Below are 25130 nucleotides of genomic sequence, written 5' to 3'. Positions count from 1 at the left end.
AGATTTGACGACAGAGCAGCAGAGGGCCTGCAGGACTTTGCTCCAGCAGTATGCCTCTCTGTTTTCACTGACGCCAGGCCTTACACCGTGGTGTAAGCCGAGATTGATACTGGTGACAGTGTGCCTGTCAAAAGCAGGAGCTACCGTATGTCAGATACTGTTAAGAACCACATCCAGACTGAGGTCGCCAAGATGTTGGATCTGGGTGTTGTTGAACCCTCAACCATTCCCTGGTCCAGTCCCGTGGTCCTTGTCCCCAAGGCAAGTTCCCAGGCAGGTACCAAGGATTGGAGGTTCTGTGTGGACTACAGAGGAGTCAATGCCGTCCCCAAGACTGACGCGCACCCTTTGCCCAGGGCTGACGAGCTCGTGGACACCATAGGTGCTGCCAAATTTGTGAGCACCTTTGACCACACCTCAGGCTATTGGCAAATAGCTCTGACGGACCATGCCAAGGAAAAAACGGCGTTCTCAACACCAGAGGGACTCTACCAGTTTAGAGTCATGCCTTTTGGGTGGAAGAATGCCCCTGCCACCTTCTAGAGATTGGTCAATCATGCGCTCAGTGGGCTGGAGGCCTTTTGTGTGGCCTACCTAGACGACATTGCCGTCTACAGTTCCACCTGGGAAGAGCATTTGACACATCTGGGTAAGGTGTTGCAGGCATTAAAAAGGCCTAACCTCACTATGAAGGCCACCAAGTGCCAGATAGCTCAGGGGAAAGTCACATATCTTGGTCATGAGGTAGGAGGGGGTCAAATCCAACCTCTCCCCAGTAAGGTACAGGATGTACAGGACTGGGAGATTCCCACTACTCAAACCCAGGTGAGAGCCTTTTTGGTCCTCAGTGGGTATTATCGCATTTTCATGGCGGACTATGGAACCATAGCTGCACCCCTGACAGCTCTGACTTCACCCAAACAGCCTAGGAAGGTTAATTGGACTGAAGACTGTCAGAGGGCCTTTAATGGCTTGAAAGAAAGTCTGTGTAGGGCACCTGTGTTGTGTGCGCCTGACTACAGCCAACCCTTTATTGTCCAGACGGATGCCTGCGACACTGGAATTGGAGCTGTCTGGTCCCAGTTAGATGACAAAGGGAGGGAACATCCCATCATCTTCATCAGTAGACAACTCAAGGGTAGAGAACGTAGGTGGGCTACTGTTGAAAAGGAATGTTTCAGTATAGTTTGGAGCCTTAGGCGTTTTAGGCCCTACCTTACGGGGTCTACCTTCAAGGTCCAAACAGATCATAAGCCCCTGAAGTGGCTTATGCAGATGAAGGGTGAAAACCCGAAACTGCTCAGGTGGTCCATTAGCCTGCAAGGGCTAGACTTCACCATAGAGCACAGACCAGGGAAGAGTCACGATAATGCAGATGGCCTTTCCAGAAGGTATGTTGACCATCTGAATGAGGGTGTCTATCTCGTGGGAGATTAGGCACCCTAACCTCAGTCTGGGGGGGAGGGGCTATGATGCTGGAAATGCATTGGAGGGACAGGGCCTCCCTGTCCTTGTCCTGTAGTCCTTTTTCATTGTGTTCTGTATTGTATTCGGCCCAGGAGTCCATGTGGGACTCCTGGCAGTGCAGCTCTTCCTGTTTTTGGTTTGGTGTACAGACCCATGAGATACCCTTATGGCACCCATGGGTGGGGGTACAACCCTGTGCCCCTAGTGTATGTTTTTGGCCACCTGTGGGTGGCCCACAGAGCAGGGTATGGGCTAGTGGCAGCTCCATGCTGAAATTTGACAGGTGCTCTAAGTATCCTCCATTTTGAGATACCCTGGCCTTGCCATTGGAATCAGTTGATTCCTGATAGAAAACAAGATGGCCCCTGTGGCTTCTTGCTTTCTATTGCCTGTTACCTTGTTTTCCCAAAGTCCTGGGAAGCCCTGACTCTGTCCCTTCCCCCTGGCTGGCTGTTGGGTGGAAGTTCCATATATGGTGTTGTTGTGAAGTCCAGTCCAGACTGGCTGGAGCCTTCCCAGTGACTGTATGTTGTGGGTACACCATGTGGGTGGGACCTGGGTGAATGGAGTGTGTGACCAATATGCACTTCTTGTTGTGGCTGTGTGGTTTCTGGTATGAGAGACAAAGACTGAGACAGCCCTGCCCGAAACTTGCCTGAATGCAGTGTGTAGTGTTGAATGGCTGGGTACTTATCACAATCCACATTCCTTGTTGTGAGTGTCTGAGAGGGAGGAGGATGGCCTGAATGCACTGTGCGCCTGATTGGCTGACTGACTGCATGAATGCCCTTCTGTATGATTGTCTGCTGAGTGTGACCCAGCAGTGTGGATGAGAGACAGGATAGTATATATGGGGACCTCCCACCACTGGAAATTGTTCAGAAGCTGTGTCTACACTTGAAGAGTAACAGGAACTGCTGATCCTCAACACCCAGCTGGAGGAAGACTTGCTGTTGCATTTGCTTCGACCTGATCTGAAAGCTGCCGAACTCATTGAAGACTGATCCGAGAGAGGACCTAGTAAGGCACCCTTTTCCCGTGCTCCGAGGGACCATTGAGCACCGCTAAGCTTCACTGAAGCTCCCTGGAATTCAGACCCTCGAAAGGCTGCCGACCCGAGACGGGACCGCTGAGGAGAACGAAGTGAAGCACCAGGACTTCACCGCTGTCGAAGTCCATTGCCGTCGACCAGGGTTCGCAGGTTTGTGTAACCACTGGAGGCCCGTCGAAGTCATGTTGCCCCAGAAGGGGGGACCGCTTGATGCCGTGCCGCCGACGACCAGAGCCGCCCGCTCCTTTGCCTAAGAACATTTGAATCGAAGGACTCCCTTGTCCGCAACATCGACCGCTTTGTCCTGCCAGAGAAAGTCAAAGCCGCCGAGGAGAATCCGCCGGTGGGTTTCCCACCACCTGAAGGCCACAAAGACTTTGACGACTCGACGCCTTGCTGGGCCACAGTTCTTCTGAAACTCTTTGCGGTCCTGAACAATCAATCGCAGAGGTGCCCCACACACCTCATCCTCGCAGGACGTCGCTGACGAGCACCACCTGGATCGACATTGTGGTCTCGGCACCCTCGAACTTCTCATTGACGCCGTCGACACCAAGTTCACCTTCTTCGACGCCGCTCGACGATCCGTAGCTCCTGCTTTAAAGGGAGTCACTCAAGAAGGATCCGTCGACGCTTCTTCGAAGAACTCTACTTCACCAGGTACTTTGGGGGGGTAAAAACATTATAGGAGAGAACAAGACTATTGAGCAATATATGGACTGGGCTTGTGGTATATATCTTTATTTTACAGGTTGCCCAGGTGGGGGATCTCCACACAGGACTGCGCTTAGCAGTAGAGGCCAGTATTGTGCCTATTGTTTCAACCATCTTGCTTTCCCTCCTATCTATTGCTGGTTTCCTTGTTATTGATCTGTGTGATATTCTAGCAGTATATTTGATGCACTTTAATGAGATCTGATAATATTGGTGGTACCACTTTAGAATTGTAGATATTTACCATTGTTGATTTCCGAGTACAAAGTGTGTTATTGTGATCGTGTACATACCTTTGAATATTAATTATATAAAGACTGTGTTTTCAGTAATACAGTGTGTGGCCATTCCTTTGTGGGGGTTCGGGGACTACACTGCACTTACGAACCAGCTTGCATCACCTCCTGAGAAGCTAGGCCTTGATTGCTCGTCCATTGCTACCTTATAGAGAATCTTGGCTGGGGTCCTCTGTGCCTCTCCTTTACCATATAGAGAGCAGAAGTACAGACCCCCCCCCTCCAGTCTTTACATCTGACTGTCACTGACTAGTTCAAAGCGTATGATTTACACATCACAATATTTCAATAGGCAGAAAAGAAATCCCCATTTGCATAGAACTAGTGCCTTCCCATATAAGAACGCCTGCGTTCCATGCCACCTGATTAGGTGCCACCTCTCGCCCGGGAGCTTCAAGCAATTACACGTTTCATTTTCGCTGAAAGTTCTCGAAAAGCATTCAGATGCTGCAACAATGATTTTATAGGTTTGAACCTACGCATAATATCTTCCCTAAAGTATGTCTCAGAAAAATGGAATCATTGACTGCTAGGTCATGCGTACCAGGAGTGGCATTTATGAAAAACTCTTCACCTCCAAATATTGCTCCATTCACACATGATCAGCCTTTCCCTCTGTGTGGCCAGAATCTCCAGCAAGGCCATCGCCTTCCTGACACTTATTGGCTACTGTTTGATCCTGATTACAGCCAATTTCGTAAAGCTCGCTAACCTGGTTAAAATGTATAAACCTCCAACTTGATGAAGGTATCTTGTCCAATGTAATTAAACATGGGAAGGTAATGCCCCACCTGCAGTTTCATCGTTAACCGGCCTTTCCTGTGCAAAGGTACTGATAGGGTGAGGTTTCAAGAATGCTTTCTCTTGAACTTCTGCAATTCCCTCTTTGCTCAAAACTAGTCAGGCTTCTGATCCTTCTACGGAATGACTACACCGAATGCATGGCATCGGCCAAATAGCGGATGATGCTCGCCACACACCTCACATTTCCTGCCCTGTCTGGAATGTTTAACACTGTTGAACCTCCTGGCTATAGGGAAACCCAGGCCCCGTCAGGATCAAATGATTCCTAGGAAACTGGTCCCAGCCATCCAGACCCCTAAACGCATCACCATGCCTTCACCAAAGAGATACAACTAAGCCATTCCTCCACAACCTTCAGGGATTAAATGGATCCACCTGGCACCCTAATAGAGACAGAAGTGCCTCCATTCAGTTGATGACGATGACAGCCAGACTATCTGAATCTATCCACTGCAAAAGCCATTTGTTGCCTCAAATGTCTGACTTTTCACTTTTGATGGTTGGATTCAAGCCTGCAAATTTTACTCAAAACTTCCAAAGCTCAAGTCCTCCTTTTTGCCCATAATCTTAACATCAAAAGGTTGGCTATCAGAGATGCCTGTAAATTCCATGCAAAACATTACTTCTCCCCACACAAACCCCTGGGTTTCACTAATGTCTCCAACCTCCTCCATAAAACAATTTCCCAAAAATGCTTTCATTTTCGCCTTCACCCCTGAATAAAGATCACATTATCCCACCCTTTTATCCAGTTATATGATGCAGTTCTAAGTTGGGATGCCGCTAGGACAACACTGTAGTGCCTTGAAACCTGAACCATCCGAATAGCATTTTAAATGCTTCTCTTCTCTGCAACCCGACAAACGATTGGTGGCTCCCTTTCTTCCAATGTTCACTCCTTGCTCCTTTTTTGCCTTTGGGGGTGATGCCTCCATGCTCATCCTAGTCAGTCTCCCGACCGCTCTCTCCTGACCTTTCTTCAAACATCTACCAATTACAATGTGGGCATCCCTCCTGCCACACACACGTAACCTTTCAGAGCCAGACTCTACTCCCCAGTGGACTGTGGCTTCCTTTTCTGCTGCTCCCACCTGTATTCCTCCATGCTTTGAATTCATTAGAACTAACTATAGCAATGACATTGTTACAGGTCTACAAAGATGAACCCTTTCCATCTTAAATCTACCCACACTCCATTTGTCGCCACTTTACGCCTGCCTGATCACACTTCAGTCGTTCATTGGCCATTCACTCCCCACTCTTTCTTGCAACAGGATTGGTCCTAAACCAAGACTTATGGTGTTCTCAACTTAGCTCAGATCGCAGTATGGCTACATGAAATCAAGCAGGTTCCTATTAGAAAGGTGCAAGCATGATCCTATGGTTGGCACACAGCATTCTTCCGGTCCTGCTACACCGGTGAAGGTGGAATGCTAGATGCCTAAGCACTAAAGTGAAAGCAAGGTAACTGTTGCTTGATATTAATCATGATAACATTCACAAAGCAATGATGGCTCACCAAACTAGCGGAGACTGTGGCTTGTTCCCTAGCAGATCAGGTTGCCATAGATGTCAATCCTGCCACTCAACACACGCTAAGGAGGTCATGATTATAAATCATATGAAATTGCAGCATGTATCAGGCTCAATATGGGGTTGCAAGACTCCAATCATAAATCTATTTCTGAGGCTTGTGGAATCTGCTTAGATCACATGCTGTGCATAGGCCGACATCTAGTGGAAGCAGCGGAGTATTACAGTTTGTTTTTTGAAACTCGAAAATGGGCGTCGTCCTAGGGCGTGCCAATAATACTATCCCTAGTGTGACGTCCACTGTACCCATGATCCCTCACGCGTGTAGGACCCTCAGATTGTTTTTTTCCGCCATACTTGTCGGAATCATAGTTGCGGAGTTCCCTGGCCTTTTGCCATTTCATATATTAACCAAAAAATTCCTGTTCCTCTTATCCCACGTCGAGACTCCGAAGATCGATGCCGGTACTGAAGAACGAACAGCCGTCGAGACTGCACGACAGACTTTGGGCCTCGGAAGACCTCTGGCCTCGGCCCTGCAAAACATACACTCGCCCGCTGCTATATAATAACATATGCAGAGTACTCCTTTTAAATTCTGCCCCAAGTGCAGCTGTAAGTTCCCTTGGGTAGATAAGCATAACACCTGTAATCTGTGTCTGCCTAGGGACCACCCCGAAGCGAATTGCAGAGCGTGTAAGATCTTTAAAGCTAAGACAATAAAGGACTGCTCCACCAAATGTTGGGCCCACTACGCCAGGCAGCTCGAGGCCATGGAAGCTATGGGTTCCTTCAGTGATGGCAGCAACGCCGCCCTATCGGATGGCGAGGGCACAGGAGTGTCATTAGACACCCAAGCGCGAGCCCCTGACCTCGGAGGACTTTCCGGCGGGGCAGTTATGGGGACTACACCCGGCAGCATGAGCGCTACACAAACTCTTACATCTAAGCACACTAACCCCACCCGAGAATCGACCCGTGTGTTGAGTGATCGGCAGAAAAAACACAAAGAGAGCGGTCTGCAGAATCGGTGTCCTCTGGGCATTCCATGTCTCAATCGCCTCATGACACACAGCAACCGTCTACGATTGCTAAGGGTGCCACGCTTCTTAAAGTCACGGAGGTATGGTCGTCAGAAGACGAATCCGACCTCCACCCCCAAGCAGCACGTTCAAAGTCGACTCCGGCAGTACGTTCCACGTCCCACCTCTAAAACTTCAGACCCTTCGGAACCCACCTCCGAAACTCGACGCCAGGCGTCGAAAGATTCAGGGAGAGCCAAGGAGTCAGGGAAACAGGCCTCTACACATGGTAAAGGGGAAAAACAACAGAAAAAAGCATCTGAACACCAGGTTCAAAAGGACAAATATAAATCTTCTGAAAAGTCCAAGACCCCTGACCCTGTCACTAGGCCTAAGGTTGTCCCTCCCACTCCACAGGATATTGGAATAGAAGAGGAACCTCAACAAGAGGTGTTCATTCCCAGTTCCAAGGAATGGAGCTCTGAAGACATCGACAGAGTGATGAGGAGAATGTTTTTTATGGCAAATCTTACGAGAAAAACCCTGTTTACTTTCTGAGCTATCAGAATACCCCTGCTACCTCTACTCCTTCCGGATCCAAAGACCCTCAGATCCCCTCACTATTCAACATTGTCTTCAGTATAATGAAGATCCAGACATACAAATACTGGACGACCAGGCAGGGGTCGAATATTATGAGGACCAGGATGAGGATGAGGAAGATGAGGCAGAGGCCTATAGTCTCAACTCCCCTATTCCCAAGGACCCACCAGTGATTGAATCCCCTGTGGATAATCAGCCATTATTGAATGAGGTCTTAGCTAAAGCTGCAGAACACTTTCAGATAGACACTCAAGGGGCTCAAGAAGAGAGGGACATTGCAGAGGAAATTATGGGGGATAGGAAATCCGTTGCCCAAGCCATACCAATTCTGAAATCCATTCAACGCAGAATTGACACCTCCCTACTCACCCCTAACCTTACCCGGGCAGTCAACCCAAGAATAGAGAAATTATTCAGGGCCGCCCCCTCTGACCCACTTTATATAGGGGGTCAGCTTAAACCTGACTCATTGGTGTTCACAACCACCAGAAAGAGGGCGGGTGCACCTCTAGCATCCTCTGAAGCTCCCCCAGACAAGGAGAGCAAAAAGGCAAAAAGATATATGGGCTAGGAAGGAAAGTGGCTTCCACCTCCGCTTACCAGGCAAGAATTGCTAATACCAGCACTCTGCTGGCAAGTTACAATTGTCACCAATGGGAGCAGGTAGCTGCCCTCATTGCCTCGGCACCTGAACCTATAAAGGGCCAGTTGGCCCAGATTGCGTCAGAAGGGAGATCGGTGTCCGGATGCATTCTAAAAGCGACTTTTGACGCAGCAGACAATGCAGGTCGGCTCATCGCAAAGAGCACAGTCATCAAGAGACACGCTTGGCTGAGACAGTCAGGGTTCAAACCCGAGACCCAGGCCACTCTAATCGATATGCCGGTGGAACCAAATGTCTTGTTTGGGAAAGCGGTGGAAGAGGCACTTAAAACAGCCAAAGACGAATATGAGACCCTTAAGTCCCTTGGACAACTAACCAATAAACCCATGAACCAACGAGGGAATAATAATTTTCGTCGCTTGCGCGGCCAAATTTCCCAGAGAGGGTCTAATTACTCTCAAGGGCAAAGAACATCGTGGGGAGGCAACCAACAGGCTACCCAGAGTTTTGCCAGAGGTCAAAAAAGGGGCCGTGGTAAGGGGAGAGGCAGCCCAGGTAGAGGCGGTATGCCTCCCAACAAACAATGATGCTCCGCTCAGGGTCCCATCTCATGCATCCCCAGTAGGGAGGCGCATTTCCAGCTTCACCCACGCATGCGAAGGGATCATCTCGGACAGATGGGTGATGTCCACAGTGTCCGCGGGATACTGTATCGAACTGTTGGAACGCCCCCGCGACCATCCTCCAAGACAGGAAATGCACTCCTTGGAGCACCAAAGAATCCTCCTCGAGGAAATCGTCCTTCTTCTTGCAAAGGACGCAGTAGAACTCGTCCCGGGCAACCAGGTAAACAAGGGTATTTATTCAGCTTACTTCCTTTTACCAAAAAAAATCTAACAATGCGCCCAGTATTAGATTTACGCCCTGCAAACAAGTATGTCAAGCCTCCAAAATTTCGCATGACTGCACTCCAAGAGGTAATCCCCCTACTAGAAAGAGAGGATTACATGGCAACATTGGGTATGAAAGATGCCTATTTTCATATTCCATGTTCCCAGCGCGCAGCAGATTCTTGCGCTTCAAGGTGTACAGTCAGCACTACCAGTTCAAGGTGCTGCCCTTTGGGATAGCCTCGGCTCCAAGGGTATTCACCAAGGTACTGGCGGTGGTGGTGGCGCACCTACGCAGGGAGGTAATCCCAGTGTACCCTTACCTGGACGACTGGCTCATCACGGGGGAGACCCCACTAATTTGCAGATCCAACATCCAAAGAACGATTGACCTCCTCTTCCAACTGGGCTTCTCATTCAACGAGAAAAAAACAAGCCTGGTGCCAAGCACCTCCAAACAGTTCCTAGGAGCTGTCCTAAACACTCAAGAGGGGTTGGCCTTTCCATCACAGGAAAGAATTCGGAATCTCTTAGTGCAAATTCCTCATTATCAGTCCGGTCGTCAGATAAGGGTTCGCAAAGCGATGTGTTTGCTAGGCATGATGGAGTCATGTTCTTACCGGGTTCCCCACGTGCGCCTGCACATGCGACCCATGCAGGAATGGTTGGCGAAACAGTGGTCTCAGGCTAGTGGTCAGTGGGACGATCTAGTGGTCGTTTCGCCAACACTAGTACAGAGTCTTCGCTGGTGGACAAGAGAGAACCTGTCAAAGGGGAAACCCTTTTACGACCCAGAAATACAGGCTGTAGTCACTACAGATGCGTCCCTGTCAGGGTGGGGAGCACACCTCCTTCACCACACAGCTCAGGGTCTCTGGTCTCACAAAGTGGCCAAGAATCACATCAACCTGCTATTACTCCTGGCAGTCTTCAGAGCGCTTCGAGCGTTCGAATCCCACCTATCGAACCTGTCAGTGCATATCCTAACAGACAGCACAACTGCAATGTTTTACATAAACTAACAGGGGGGCATTCGTTCGCCAAATCTGTCCAGGCTTGCCCAGAAAATATGGATATGGGCACTCAGATGGAACATTTACCTGTTGTCTCAACATGTTCCAGGGGATCTCAATTCACTAGCGGACGCTTTGAGCAGAGACCCCCTTCCAGAGGAATACGAATGGTGTCTACATGTAGAGGTCATGGGAGACCTCTTCTCATAGTGGGGTTTCCACTCTATGGACCTATTCACCACAAGCGAAAACAGACAATGCCCCGGATTCGCATCCAGGTTCCCCCAACCAGGCTCCATGGGGAACGCCCTATGGATGAACTGGTCAGGGATGTTTGCCTACGCTTTTCCACCAACCCCTCTGATGAGGAAGGTGGTCAACAAGATGCACAGGGAATTGATGACGCTGATCATAGTTGCTCCCATGTGGGCGAGACAACCGTGGTTCCCGCACCTGCGCAAGATGGCAATGTGCGAACCCATCAGACTCCCATGCTGGCACAACCTACTCTCCCAGCACGGAGGACAAATAGTGCATCCTCAACCCAACTCCATGAACTTGGCAGCATGGCTCCTGAAGTCATAGAGTTTGGCCATCTCAACCTATCACAGAGATTCATGGATATCCTAAAAGAATCAAGATAACTGAATACAAGACACTGTTACTTTGATAAGTGGAAAATATTTGTTATTTGATGCCAGAATAGACAAATCAACCCAGTTGATTGCACTCCTTCCAATATTGCCACCTACATGCTCTACTTACTGGATGCAGGGTTGGTATTTAATTCACTCAAGGTACATCTGGCGGCGCTGTCAGCCTACACCACCTCCCATAACAAGGTGTCATGGTGGAAGGTACCAGTTGTCAAAGCCTTTTTGGAAGAGGTGAAGAGACTCCACCCTACAATTTCTAATTCCATCAGGGTGGGACCTTAATGTGGTGCTTGCTAAACTCATGGGCCCCCCTTTGAACTCATGCATAAAGCTAGTCTCAAACACCTGACTTATAAGACTGCCTTCTTAGTATCCATTACATCCATAAGAAGGGTCAGTGAGATTCAGGCTCTGCCAGTGCAGGATCCTTTCTTTACTGTTCATAAGGATAAACTGGTTCTATTAACTCACCCTAGGTTCTCACCTAGGTTCATTTCAAAATTTCATGTTAACCAGTCCATTGAGCTCCCGGCCTTCATCCAGGAACCCAAAAGCTCTGCTGAAGTGAAACTATACACACTAGATGTGCGAAGAGCAGTCCTCTACTATGTAGACAAGACCAGACCGCTATGAAAAACAGATCAATTGTTCGTCTCCGTAGCTACAGGCAGAGAAGGAGATCGCGTCTCTAAAGGTGCCATCTCTAAATGGGTAGTCAAATGTATCCAGCTGTGTTACTCCCTTTCAGAAAAGACACTGGGCCTCATTACGACCCTGGCGCTAAGTGAAAAACGATGGCGGTAAATGGTTACCGCCATCGTTTTCCGCCAGGTCCGATCATGACTCCTGACCGTAAACTACGATGCCAATAGCGGCATCGTAGTTAACGCTGCCGCTAACTGCGCTAAGGGTGCGCGCACGCGACCGCCCACACCGTACTTAGCGCCATGGCGGAAAGGTACGCAAATGCCGACCCAAGCGGACATGCACCTAACGCCATCACCGAGGCCGCTAAGTACCTTACCGCCATGGTGCAAATAACGCCATCGCGAACCAACCGTAAAGGGCCATGTCAAGTGAATGCAGCTGCCACAGGTGCACAGAAACAGCACAGGTGAAGGCAATACAGACTCAGGGGAGTACAAAAAGAGCACACCCCACCCCTACCCACACCCAGTCACACTCCACAATGATGCCAATACGACTAGCAATGTTGGGGCTGGAGGACCTGATAGCAATGCATGTGCTACTACAACAGCAACAACAACAACAGGCAGCACAGAGGAGACGCAGGAGGAGAAGGAGGGCAAGGCAGGCCCAGCAAGCCCCACCAGCACAGCCAGTGCCACCACGCAGGCAGCCCCCAATCCCACGCATCAGAGCCAATCCAAACAACCTCACTGCTGAGCAGATCCACACCCTGTACCGTTTGGACCGGGACACCATCACCGCCATCGTAGACATGACACACAACGACATCGTCAGCATGATAGAAAGTCCAACCGCCATCCCCCCCCTACTGAAGGTAGTGGCTGTACTCCACTTCCTGGCCACAGGCACCTACCAGCACACAGTGGGGCACCTGCATGGCATTTCACAACCATTATTCTCACAAACACTCATCCAAGTGCTCGATGCCCTCCTCAAGCACACAGACGACCACATCTCATTACCACGGACTGCCCAGGAGATTGCAAACACCAAAGTGGGTTTCCATGCACTAGCCAGCATACCCAGTTGCATTGGTGCCATCGACTGCACCCATGTGGAATTGGTGGTTCCACGTGCCATGGAGGTACCGTACCGCAACCGGAAACAGTTCCACTCTATCAACGTGCAAATGGTCTGTGACTCCAACAAGATCATCACACATTGTTGTGCCCGATTCCCCGGATCAACCCATGATTCACTGGTCCTGAGGAACTCCACAATACCACGCTACATGGAGCGACATGCAGGCCCAAGATCCTGGCTACTCGGTGAGTGCAATGTCATGGAAGTGGGCATGGGAATGACGTACCAGTGCATACTCCACCTGGCAGAAAGGGGGGGGGATGATGCATACTCCACCTGGCAGAAAGGGGGGGGGGATGATGCATACTCCACCTGGCAGAAAGGGGGGGGGGGATGATGCATACTCCACCTGGCAGAAAGGGGGGGGTATGATGCATACTCCACCTGGCAGAAAGGGGGGGGGGCGATGCATACTCCACCTGGCAGAAAGGGTGGGGGGATGATGCATACTCCACCTGGCTGTGAGTAACACAGAGAACGGATACAGAGGAAGGGCACTCACAATGCACACAACCCCTCTGCATACATAGGGTGATGGCATGCAAAACAGGCCATGGCAGCAATGAGCATATACTGGTTGCATTGTGTGAATCAATTAGTGCATGTAGAAGTGAGCCAAGGTAACAGTTCCATGCCAGCCATGGTGGAACATCATGTTCCTGATCAGACAACATGACTGACACATACATTCTCGCCTACATACAGGTGATGCAGCCTATCCCCTGAAGAGGTGGCTCCTCACACCAGTCCGGAACCCGCAGAACCAGCACGAGGAGGACTTCAACCGTGCACATACACGTACTCGTGTGGTCATAGAGCAGACATTCGGCCTCCTGAAGGCACGGTTCCGAAGCCTCAGCAGGTCTGGTGGGGCACTCCTGTATGGCCATGAGAAGGTGGCAAAGATCGTCATGGCATGTGTCATGCTGCACAATATGTGCGTCAGACGGAATGTGCCCCTGCCCCCTGACGCAGAACTGCAACCACCTGACGATGAGGATGAGGAGGGTGCAGATGGGGCGCCACCACATGGAGGAGGCGATGCACAGGAGGGGCGTGCCATGCGCCAAAGTATCATCGACCACTGCTTCTAGCACACACGGCTGGTGTTTATCGCATGGAGACTGCACTTGGGGCACTGTGTGTCTCTGGGACATGCACACTGTGGACTGTACACCAATAAAGCACACATACGCAATGAAAATGTCCACACATTTCTTTTTTTGAAAGAAAAAAGTGTATTGGAACTATGAACTGTCGTGTCACACCCCCTCCCACCTCCCCCCTGCACACCCCAACACACCCCCTCCCACCTCCCACCTCCCCCCTGCACACCCCAACACACCCCCTCCCACCTCCCACCTCCCCCCTGCACACCCCAACACACCCCCTCCCACCTCCCACCTCCCCCCTGCACACCCCAACACACCCCCTCCCACCTCCCACCTCCCCCCTGCACACCCCAACACACCCCATGTAGGTGTCAACAGATGCCTGTGACAGTGTCCACAGGCCGTCACAAGCCCCCTCTCCCGGCCCCCGGGGCACCCCTGGCTGTGGAGCGCAGGTTGCGTCCGGAACGTCGCACGGGGCTGCTCTGCGCAGAACTGGCAGTGGAGGATGTCCCTGGCTGCCCCTGTGCATGCAGCTCCTGTACTGTGTGGGTGAGGTCAGTGACCGCACGACGCAAGCCCGCAAGTTCGGCACAGATGTCCCTGGACATGGCCTGCATGGCATCCCTCAGGGTGGCAGTGCTCTGCGCCACTTCGGCCCTTAGTGTCTCCGTGGCCTGTTCAATGCTAAACCTAGCCCCCACACATTCCGCGGCATGCTCATCCAGCATTGCGGACAGTTGATGCTGCCGTTGAGTGATGTCCTCGAGGGACTGCTGGCCGTGCTGGCCCATGGCCAGTGCAGGTGGAGTGATGGAGGGGCTGCTCCCCTCCTGTGGAGTGTGGACAGGGCATGGGGTGGAAGGCCACTCCTCTGCCTCAGTGTGCCCCTGTGTGTCACCCTCATGGGGGCTGGCGTCTGAGAAACAGGGGGAATGTAGTTGGTCAGTGGGGCTTCTGACCTCCTGCTCCATGTCCGAGTCAGAACATGCAGCTGTTGCAGCTGTCTCCCCGATGTTGCTGCTGGCCGCTGACCCCCTGCCTTCTGTGGCAGGCAATGTCGGTGGAGGTGGAGCAGCTGCTGCTGGCCTGCTGCCAACAGGGGTGCTTGCCGGTGGGACCTCCGGTATGCCTGCAGTGGGACCTGCTTGTCGTGGGGTCTGCCTCACTGCAGCTGAGGTTGAGGGTGCAGGGAGGTTGTTGTTGGACTTCGCTCTCTTCGGCGCAGGGGTGTCCTGGTCCTCTGGGTGTGATTCTGTGCCTGTGGTGGAGCAAAGGTGGGAGGGCGTTATTGATGGGTCTACGGACTTTTGAATGACAATGGTTGACATTATTTTGGCCAGTGGATGAGGCAGATTTCAGGCAGTGCCATGCAGGTTGTCTCCTTTTAGTGTGGTATGTGGATGCAGGTATGCGGGTGCCAGCAGTGTATGCAGGGTGGTGCTCGCATGTGGCTATGGGCAGTATTGATTTGTGTTGCATTTACACTCTAGGGCAACCTTGTGCTACACATTATTGGACTGCTGTGACTATGGCATGTCTTGTATGAGGCACCTACCTTCATCGCCTGATGTCGGGGCTCCCCTTTCCATCCCTCCAACGCCTTCGATGGATTCCATGCCGATGGTGGTTGCACAGATCTCCTCCCACGGTTGGAGTTTCAGGGGGGATTCCGACCCTCCACCGGTTCCCTGGGCAAGGTTGCGGTTTGCTGAGATGACGGCTCTGACCCGTATGCGCAGGTCATCCCAGCGCTTCCGGCACTGCTGTGGGGTGCGGGGTACGGTCCCCACCGCGCTGACGCGCTCAGCCACCAGGGCCCAGATGGCCTTCTTCTTCCCGATTGCTGCCCTGGTCATTTCAGGGGAGAAAACAACACCTGCGTTGTCCTGCAGGGTCTCCGCTAGCATGCAGAGTTCCTCCCGGCTGAATCGCTCCTGGCGCTGGCGGTCACATGCCTTTTTCACGGATTTAGGCATTTTCGGGAACTTGGATGGGTGGGTGTTTGGTTGGGACAGGTGTCAGGGTTGGGTCTGGTGTTGTTTGGTAGGATGGCGATGGATTGTGTTTTTAAAGATGGCCGACGGGCTGCTTCCCGTTCCGGCGCGATGACGCTATTTCCGGTTTGGCCTTTTACGGCCGCCGCTAATTACGGTGGCCGTAAATTACGGTGGCCGCTACTTACGCTGGCGGAAGGGCACCTTGCTCGCTTAGCGATGCCGGTAGGGGCCTTTTCCGCCATGGCGTTAATTGCATTACCGCCATGGCGTAATGCTCGTGCGCGATGGGTCGTGATGTGGCGCTCTTTACGCCATCGTCCCACGGCGTAAACGCTCATTACGCCATGGCGGTAATGACGGGCGATTACCGCCAGGGTCGTAATGAGGCCCACTGCCTTTTACGCCAAGAGCCCACTCGACCAGAGGCACTGGGGCCACTCTGGCTTTCATTGCAAATGTACCCCTTGACACCATTTGCAAAGCAGCTACATGGAGCTCTATTCACACCTTTACTCAGCACTACTGCATTGACACTCATTCCAAGACAGATACTCAAGTGGACAAGCGGTTCTAAGCCATTTGTTTGCTCATGACCCTTCTCACATCCCACCGCCTTCTTCTAGCACTGCTCGCTAATCTATGCACAGCATGTGATCTAAGCAGATTCCACAAGCCTCAGAAGGGATACATTACTCACCGTCATCGTATTTCTGATGCTTGTATCTGCTTAGATTCACATGTGCCCGCCCTTCCTCCCCTCTGACAGAAGGCACATGGATGCTTATAGTCTTATCTATCTATCTGCTTGGATACTCTGTACTCACGCTACTCCTCATGCTACCTCATGTCAGAAAAAATACAATCTGAGGGTCCTACACGCGTGAGGGATCATGGGTACAGTGGACGTCACACTAGGGATAGTATTACTGGCACGCCCTAGGTCGACGGCCAATTTCGAGTTTTGAAAAACAAACTGTAATACTCCGCAGCTTCCACTAGATGTCGACCTATGCACAGCATGTGAATCTAAGCAGATACAAGCCTCAGAAATATGATTACGGTGAGTAATGTATCCCATATGCAAACAACCTATTGTCATAATGCTGAGCGGGGTCCACAAAGATGCCGAATAGAAAGGATGTTGAGGACAAAACATGTTTTATTAATCGCAGAAATACTCTTTAATCCACTGGGACAAACTCAAGTAAAAGGGGAAGGATATTCTATTCTCAGCAAGTTCCAACCAGGTCCGGCTGGCTTTGAAAAGTTCTAAAGGTTTAGGGCATTTTCCAGCATGCACAGTCTACAGACAGTCTCCCTGGGCATCTCCCTGCTTGGCTCGGGCTGTTAGTGGATACTACCACTTCAGATGTGTCCTATAAACCTGGTAAATGTTGTGGGGTTTCTGCCAAGAGTGGTTGGTAGTAGTTGATCTTCTCTGCTCGACTAAGCCAGAGACGATTGACTTTCCATTTTCCAGTTTCCATAGGTGGGCGTAAGAGCGATGCATCACCTCCCTCAACTAGGGACCTGACCTCTCTTTTCATTGCATGTCGTTCCTCCTCCCACCATGTGCTTAACTCCTTCCGATCGGGGCATTGTGTGTGTGTCTGTGTCTGTGTTTGCATGTATATATTCAAAAAATGGACCTTGGTAATGAGGTTGGAAAAGCAAAATTCAAAATAATATTTGATACAAATATAAAAAAATCAATTTATTTCACAAAGTACCACAATATTAAAAGAGCCACATAATTTTTTCAAAAGCAAATCATACTTTTGACATCTGATTCTTCCCACCTTACCCCATACATACTCTCAAATAACCAATGCCACAGTTCACAATAGAAGACACAAAGGACCACCTGTCACTGAAACCCTTCTTGTGTTGATACACACAGCTAGTTATTTACATTGCACCCATATCTCCTATTGGTATGTGCAAGCGTACATATATAGATTCAATGAAAAAACTTTGTTAAAGGGACGTTATGGTTAAGTTGCACTAATAAAAACCTATGAAATTTAATGAAAAAACTTTGTTAAGGGCACGTTATGGTTAAGTTGCACTAATAAAAACCTATGAAATTCAATGAAAAACCTTTGTTAAAGGGACATTATGGTTACATGTAAAACCGAAAATTCACCGCCCCCTGAAATTCGCCGGTTATGGTAAGCTAAGCAACCATAACTCGTGCCACCGCCATGCATTGCTAAGACTAATGCCCAGGACATCAAAGATGACATCGCAAATACAATTGATGACATCACTGATGACATCACATATCTGGGCCACTTGTTTTTGTTCACTGACATATATAGGCCAGGTGGTTTTGTTCACTGACAGTCAGAATATTAAAATTGAAAAAGGTGCTATATATCTAGACGTTAACCTTGTCATATGTTCTTTAAGTAAATTCCTTAGGGTTTGGTCTCAGCTCATGGTGCACATATATGGGGAAATGAGCAGGCCACAAATACACAATTCATTTGTATACATGAAGATAAACTTTAATGTCATTGACGTTTTCTGATGATGCAGTTTCTTTCTTCCTTACTTTAGTTTCCCTGTATGTGCCTCTGATTTGTATGCATTGTGGTTATTCATATGAATTGTTTTTACCACCACAAGTGTTGTAGGTCTTGAATTGTTAGCTAGTTATGACATGTTTAACATTACTCAAAACTCTGATAAGGTAGCATTCATTATTGTGCTATCCAAAATTACAATATTATAAATAGTGTACTTCTATGGTGCATGCTGCAGTCACTGCCTATGATTATATATGATTAGGTTTCTGTATTAACAACAACACTCCAATACAATGATTTTAGATGAGTACATTCTTTAATAGATAAAGTACTTCACGATAGGTCATCAAAATGTATTTCACATGTGATGTCATCAGTGATGTCATCAATGACATTTGTGATGTCATCTTTGATGTCCTGGGTGTTAATCTTAGCAGTGCACGGTGGTGGTGCGATTTATGGTTGCTTAGCTTACCATAACTGGCGAATTTCAGGGGGTTTTCGGTTGTACTTGTAACCATAACGTCCCTTTAACAAAAGTTTTTTCATTAAATTTCATAGGTTTTTATTAGTGCAACTTAACCATAACGTCCCTTTAATGGAGTCCTGTCATTGAATTTCATAGGTTTTTATTAGTTCAACTTAACCAAAACATCCCTTCAACAAAGTTTCATCGAGTGGTGCCAAAGTTATATGCCATCAAAAAACTGCCCCCAAAAATCTGAAGTGTCCCCGAACTTCTCAGGACTGTTTGTGAACATCCGAACTGTTTGCAGACTTCCGTGGTAAAAAACACCTGTTTTTGGCTTCTTGCAGCCATATCCCTTGCCATCCTCATCACCCCTTACCTCCCCAGAGATTATTTGATAAGTTTGACAAATGCAATGTTGTGTTTTTTAATATGTTTTTACCACGATGCCCGTGGACACAGGCCACTGTCCGCGAATCCAAGTTGGCAGGCGTTTTCAAAAATCTGACGCACTTCACACTTTTCACCATCCAATCAGCAGGCGCGTCCGATGTCTGCAGACACCCTGTTGCCCTTTAAGCCAATCAGAGTCCTGTCTGCAGAGCGAACAGGGAAGGGTGTCCGCGCAGCGGACATAGATATCACAATTTATTTTGGACCTACTTTTTGGTCATTTTAAAAAAAATACTGGATGGATTATTGGCTCGTTTAATATTGTGGTACTTTGTGAAATAAATTGATTTGTTTGTATTTGTATTGAATATTATTGTGAATTTTGCTTTTCCAACCTCATTACCAAGTTAATTGTATTATTTACCTGAAGGACCTCCGGTTTACACGCACCTTTATAATCTATATGTGTTTGTATGTGTCCTGCAATTTGTGTTCACTCTTTCTGGTAGATAATTGGTGAGGGTGGGCATGAAAGAACACCTTGATTGGCAGAAAATGTGTGGGCTTGCCCATCGCCTCACAAAGACAGGTGCCCCAGGCCCCTGATGTCTGAGCAGTATTTGGCAAAAGTCTTGGAGAGAACTGTGTTGTATTCTGGGTATCCATATTGATTCTCAGATCACTGCCCACTTAAAGGGGCATTGTTACTAAATGTGTCAGCAAGCTGAATGGTGAGAATCCTTATGCTAGAAGACAAGGATGAGTTTGTAGTTGTTTTTTCATTCGTGTTCAACTCCTCTATACCCAACTAGGTGTTTCTCACAGGACAGTGAATGGCTGTTTCCTATTTCCAGGACAAAGAAATATACTTGATGCTGGCTCTGGGGGAGCATAGCATTATCGCTTCCCTGATGTTTTGGTTTCACAGGTTCAAACACTTTCCCACTTAAAGGGGGAATGCAGATCCTGATGTTGCAGTCCCCAGCCCCGAGTGGGGACTAAGTGGAAGTGACCCCGGGGTCCTCCCTAAATGACCTCTGCACCCCTTGTTTACCTGCTTGGAAAGGCACCCAGCTCCTTTGATCACCAGACGTCTACAGAGCTAGTCAAAGGTCTTGGTGTCACTATAAACAGCCAACAAGTATAATAGCACATCAAAACGATGCGCTCAGGTCCTGGGTCATACATTCATAATGTGGAGGGGAATGACCTATGGCATGAATGAGATGAGAAGTTATAGATAACAATATTATGCCGACAGACTCGCAGTGCAAGGTTTAGCAAAAGCCGTTTAGTTGCACAGGCCCAGTACATTTTATAGTGATCCAAAATATATCAGACTACTACATGTTACCATTGACACATCTATGGTTCACCTGGTACCATTACTAACCATACTTGTAGGTGAATACAAGTGAGATAGGGCAGGTGAATTCAATATGCACTGCTGATATGACCTGGAAGAGATTTCTGGTCATTGGCCGACATTTTAGAACATGATTGTAAAGACTGGTAGGGGGTGTCTGTACTTCTGCTCTCTATATGGTAGAGGAGAGGCACAGAGGACCCCAGCCAAGATTCTCTATTATTGGTACGTGGTTGCGCAATCAAGGCCTAGCTTCTCAGGAGGTGATGCAGGCTGGTTCTTAAGTACAGTGTAGTCCCCGAACCCCCACAAAGGAATGTCCACACACTGTATTACTGAAAACACAGGCTTTATATAATTAATATTCAAAGGTATGTACACGATCACAATAACGCACTTTGTACTCGGAAGTCAATAATGATAAATATATACAATTCTAAAGTGGTACCACTAATGTTATCGAATCTCATTAAAGTGCATCAACTGTACGGTTAAAATGTCACACAGATCAATAACGAGTAAACCAGCAATAGAGATAGGAAGGAACGCAAGATGGTTGAAACAGTAGGCAGAATACTGACCCCTACCACGAGGCACAGTTCTGTGTGGAGATCCCCCCACCTGGGCAACCTGTAAATAAAGATATATAGCACAAACCCAGTCCATATGTTCAATAGTCTCACTTCTTCCTATTAAGGTTTTACCCCCCCAATGTACCTGGTGGAGTAGAGTTCTCCGACGATGCGTCGACCGATCCTTCTTGAGTGACTCCCTTTCAGACGGGAGCCACGGATCGTTAAGAGGTGTTGGGGAACTTGGCGTCCGGTGTCGGGGAATCGACGGCCCTTCTTGAGTGCCCTCCCTTTAAGGCGGGAGTCACAGGTCGTCGAACGTCCGACGGTGAACAGGTTGAACTACGGCAGGGAAGTGACAGCTTCGTTCCTAGCGGTGCTCGTCGACGACCTGCAAGGAAGAGGCGTGCGGGGCACCTCGGTGACGATAGTTCTGGACCGCAAAGAGATGATGAAGAACTGTGGCCCAGCAAGGGCGTTGAGCCGTCGGCATCTCTGTGGTCCTTAGGTGGCGGGAAACCCACCGGTGGATGCTCCTCGGCGCATCAACGGTCGGGCCTTCTCCAGCGGGAGACAAGCGGGTGACGATGCAGACGAGAGCGTCCGATGATCAATTGAAGTTCTTAGGCAAACGGGAGTACGGCGGCTCCGGTCGGCGACGGCGGTCGGCGACAGTGGCGGACAACAGTCCGAGTGCTTCTCCTTGGAGTTCCGCAGCAGTCCCCGTATCGGGTCGGCAGCCTGTCAAAGGTCTGTCTACCAGGGAGCGTTGGCAAAGATCAGCTGTGCACGATGGTCCCTCGTAGCTCGGGAAGAGGGCGCCTTACCAGGTCCTCTCTGGGCCAGTCCTTGGAAACACAGCAGCTTTCAGATTGCAAGGGAGAGCAACAGCACTCCTTCTTGTCCAGCAGGGCTTCAAGGTCAAGCGTCAGTTACTCCAGTTACTCGTCGTAGTGGACTTCAGCTTCTGAACACGATTCCTAGCAGTGAGAGGTCCCCAGATATACTGTTGATCTCCCATTCATTCCGCTGGGTCACACTCAAGCATCCAATCACGACTACGGGCATTCATGCAGGCAGGCAGCCAATCAGGCACACAAGGTATTCAGGCCATTCACTTCTCTCCAGACACTCACAACAAGTTATGTGTATTGGGTCAAGTACCGAGCCATTCAACACTCCAAGCTGCATTCATACCGGTTTCGGGCAGGGCTGTCTCAGTCATTGTGTCAACCACCAGATACTAGACATGCACAACACAGAATGCATATTCGTCACACACTCTATTCACCCAGGTCCCACCCACAGGAGGTACCCAAAACATACATCACCGGGAAGGCTCCAGCTAGGGTGGCCGGGCCTTCACAACAACACCATGTATGGCATTTCCACCCAACAGCCAGTCAGGGGGAAGGGACAGAGTCAGGGCTTCCCAGCACTTTGGGAAAACAAGGTAATGGGTAATAGAAAGCAAGAGGCCACCGAGGCCATCTTGTTTTCCATCAGGAATCAACTGATTCCAATGGCAGGGCCGGGGTATCCCAAAATGGAGGATACTCCGCGCACCTGTCAAATTCAGCATGGAGCTGCCACCAGCCCATACCCTGCTCTGCGGGCCACCCACAGGTGCCCAAAAACATACACTAGGGGCACAGGGTCATACCCCAACCCATGGGTGCCATAGGGGTATCCCACGGGTCTGTTCACCAAACCAAAAGAAAGAGAGCTGCACCGCCAGGAGTCCCACATGAACTGCAGCGCGGAAAACACAACAGAACACACGATAAAAAGCAGTAAAGGACAAGGATACGGAGACCCTGTCAATCTGATGCATTTCCAGCATCACAATGATCTGCACTGATTGCCATCACACCGGTGAAGGGAATTCCTGTTTTCCATGATCCACTATTCTGCAACCTCATAGCAAAGCTCTTCATATACATGTTCGATGAATTATATTTAAATGATGAGTTCATTATGAGCCAGATAGTTCTAGAAGGGGGGGGGGTGCGAATGCAACCTCTCTTATTTTGTAGATGAAAGTACATTCTAGAGGCAATGTGGCCGGCCTCCCCCAGCTATCCTTCTCTCGGACATTTCATAATAGCTTGTAGCTCTTGGAGGTTATTGTCAAATCTGTACCCTGCTGTGAGACAGGAGCACAAAGGTAACATAATACTGGCAAGAAAAACATGGATTTCTAACATGAATAGTATGCTCTACTATTGCATTCCAGTGTACTGTTAGGTTGTGGCCTATGCAACATCTGTACACCAAGCCACAGCAGGAGGCAGTAACATTGAACACGATAGTAGTAGACAAAATTCAGAGTTTGTAATTGAAGTGGCACCATGGTGAACACAAAAAAATGTCTTGGTTTTCAATCTCTGTTTAAGCTGCAAATATGAACATTTCATCTACAATGCTTGCTGTGGAGGAAAGGATTACTGTATACTACCAAAGAAGTAATTAGCGCAGCAATGTTTATTATAATAAATTGGTTCAATGTTCATCTTGACGGAGTATGAATAGTGTGTTGAAGCTGTTGCCACTTTCAACGCATAATGCAGCATGTTTTTTGTACTGTGTTACCACTCCCTTTAATAGAATACACAACTTTCCACAGGTATGGCAACCAGTATTTGTGACAAGCTGATGTGTGCCTGTAACAAAGCGGCTGCCGAATGCATGGCAGAGGCACCCATCAATGAAACGCTGAGATCCTTGAACAGACGACAGTGTCAAGAAGGACGGGTCATATGCAGGCATGGAGTGGTTCAGGAGACACCTTTGGGCACCACCGGAGCAGACACCATGAGTTCAAGCTCTGAAGAAAGTAGCGAAGAGCCGAGCCCAGTGCGGGAGATCAGGAGACCTGCTGACACACGTCCAGGCTCGGCACCACTGCGGGCAAGGCAACCACACTCACGCTCTCGTGGAAAGTAGAATGAAGACCATGAGCCAACTGCCACTAGATGGGTCTCAAAATAGTTCAGTTACTTCATGAACACATTAACCTTTGTCTCTATTACAGAATGCATAGTGGACATTTATCAATAGTCTACTTTATGTGAACAGGCACGACGCAAAAATGCATGACAATTGCATTGACGAAATAATGATGTTCTTTATCAAATAAGTTCGATATTATGCCTCTGCTGTACATAAGTTGCAGTTAGCTTTGACATGCAACATTAACATAGCCCTTTATCACACAATATTAAATTTGTTAATTACACAAACCGTGGCATAGTATTATTGGTCAATCGCTAAAACATAATGAAGCACTGTTCCTTGATACCAACATAAAGCGCCATAATGTTGTAGTTGTATGAACATCCTCAGATGTCTTAGAGATGTATCCCAACACAATTCCTGGAGTATGATGTAGTGGGATACATGGACATGCAAATTGTGTGAACAAAGAGAGAATTAAAACAGCACTATTAAGGATAGAAGCAACACAATTCTGTCCCGGGACACGCAATGCTGTATTCTGTGGAAGTGGCATATCCTGTAAACGTTCACCCCTGGGAGAAGGCTGTAACATGGTGTCATTAGTTCTGATTCGTTTCTGTTCTGTCTGGTATTAATAAAGTCAAAAATGCATAATCAGCTCTCTCTTAGTTCATTATGTCCTGTGGGACAATGCCACATAGTTCATAATGCTCCAAGGATACCAATGATATGCTTAGCAGACATTTTCAGTATCTATATATTTGTGTCATCTCATTCAATACAAAGAAATTCACATTTTGTGTTTGAAATATTGAGTATCATGCATGGCCGGAGAAGTTCCTAGACATGTCCTGGGTCTCCCTGATGCTCCCACTTCCTCTATGATCTGAGATGCTCACTTCTCAGTGGTTGGGCAAAAACCTGAGATGAGCAATCTGGTGGCCATCTTCCAAGGCTCAGTATTTCCCTGAGCCTCTGTTTGTCGAGTTCGGGGGGATGAAATTAGTGACTTGTGGGACATAGGAGCAAATTATTTGGAAGCTAAGTGACTCAAATCGAATAAATAATCCATACTATCAAAACCCCAAATCATATATCTAGGTGGATCCCATATAATATATCCAGTTGGATCCCATATCTGATATCCAGGTGGATTTAGTGTTAGTTATATTCTAAGGTGGGTTTGGGATAAAATCAAGGAAGCTAACAGAGGCATCCCAAAAGGAGATCATGTTCTTTAGTATCCAATTTAAAATTCCAGTCAGTACAGAACAATGTTTGA

General features: G+C 48.7%; 1 protein-coding gene across 1 annotated transcript in view; it reads left to right on the top strand.

Annotated features, from left to right (window-relative positions):
* Positions 1 to 24503, top strand: part of OC90 (otoconin 90) — an 885360-nt gene extending 860857 nt beyond the window's left edge. Inside the window, exon 17 of the mRNA XM_069621643.1 lies at positions 23517 to 24503. Coding sequence (XP_069477744.1) covers positions 23517 to 23836 — 320 coding nt within the window. The 3' untranslated portion in view covers positions 23837 to 24503. The remainder of the gene's footprint in view (positions 1 to 23516) is intronic.
* The last annotated feature ends 627 nt before the right edge of the window (positions 24504 to 25130 follow it).

The sequence above is a fragment of the Ambystoma mexicanum genome, chromosome 5q, assembly GCF_040938575.1.
Source record: "Ambystoma mexicanum isolate Mex_15411 chromosome 5q, UKY_AmexF1_1, whole genome shotgun sequence".
NCBI classification, from domain to species: Eukaryota; Metazoa; Chordata; class Amphibia; order Caudata; family Ambystomatidae; genus Ambystoma; species Ambystoma mexicanum.
This window is presented reverse-complemented; position numbering and strand designations above follow the sequence as displayed.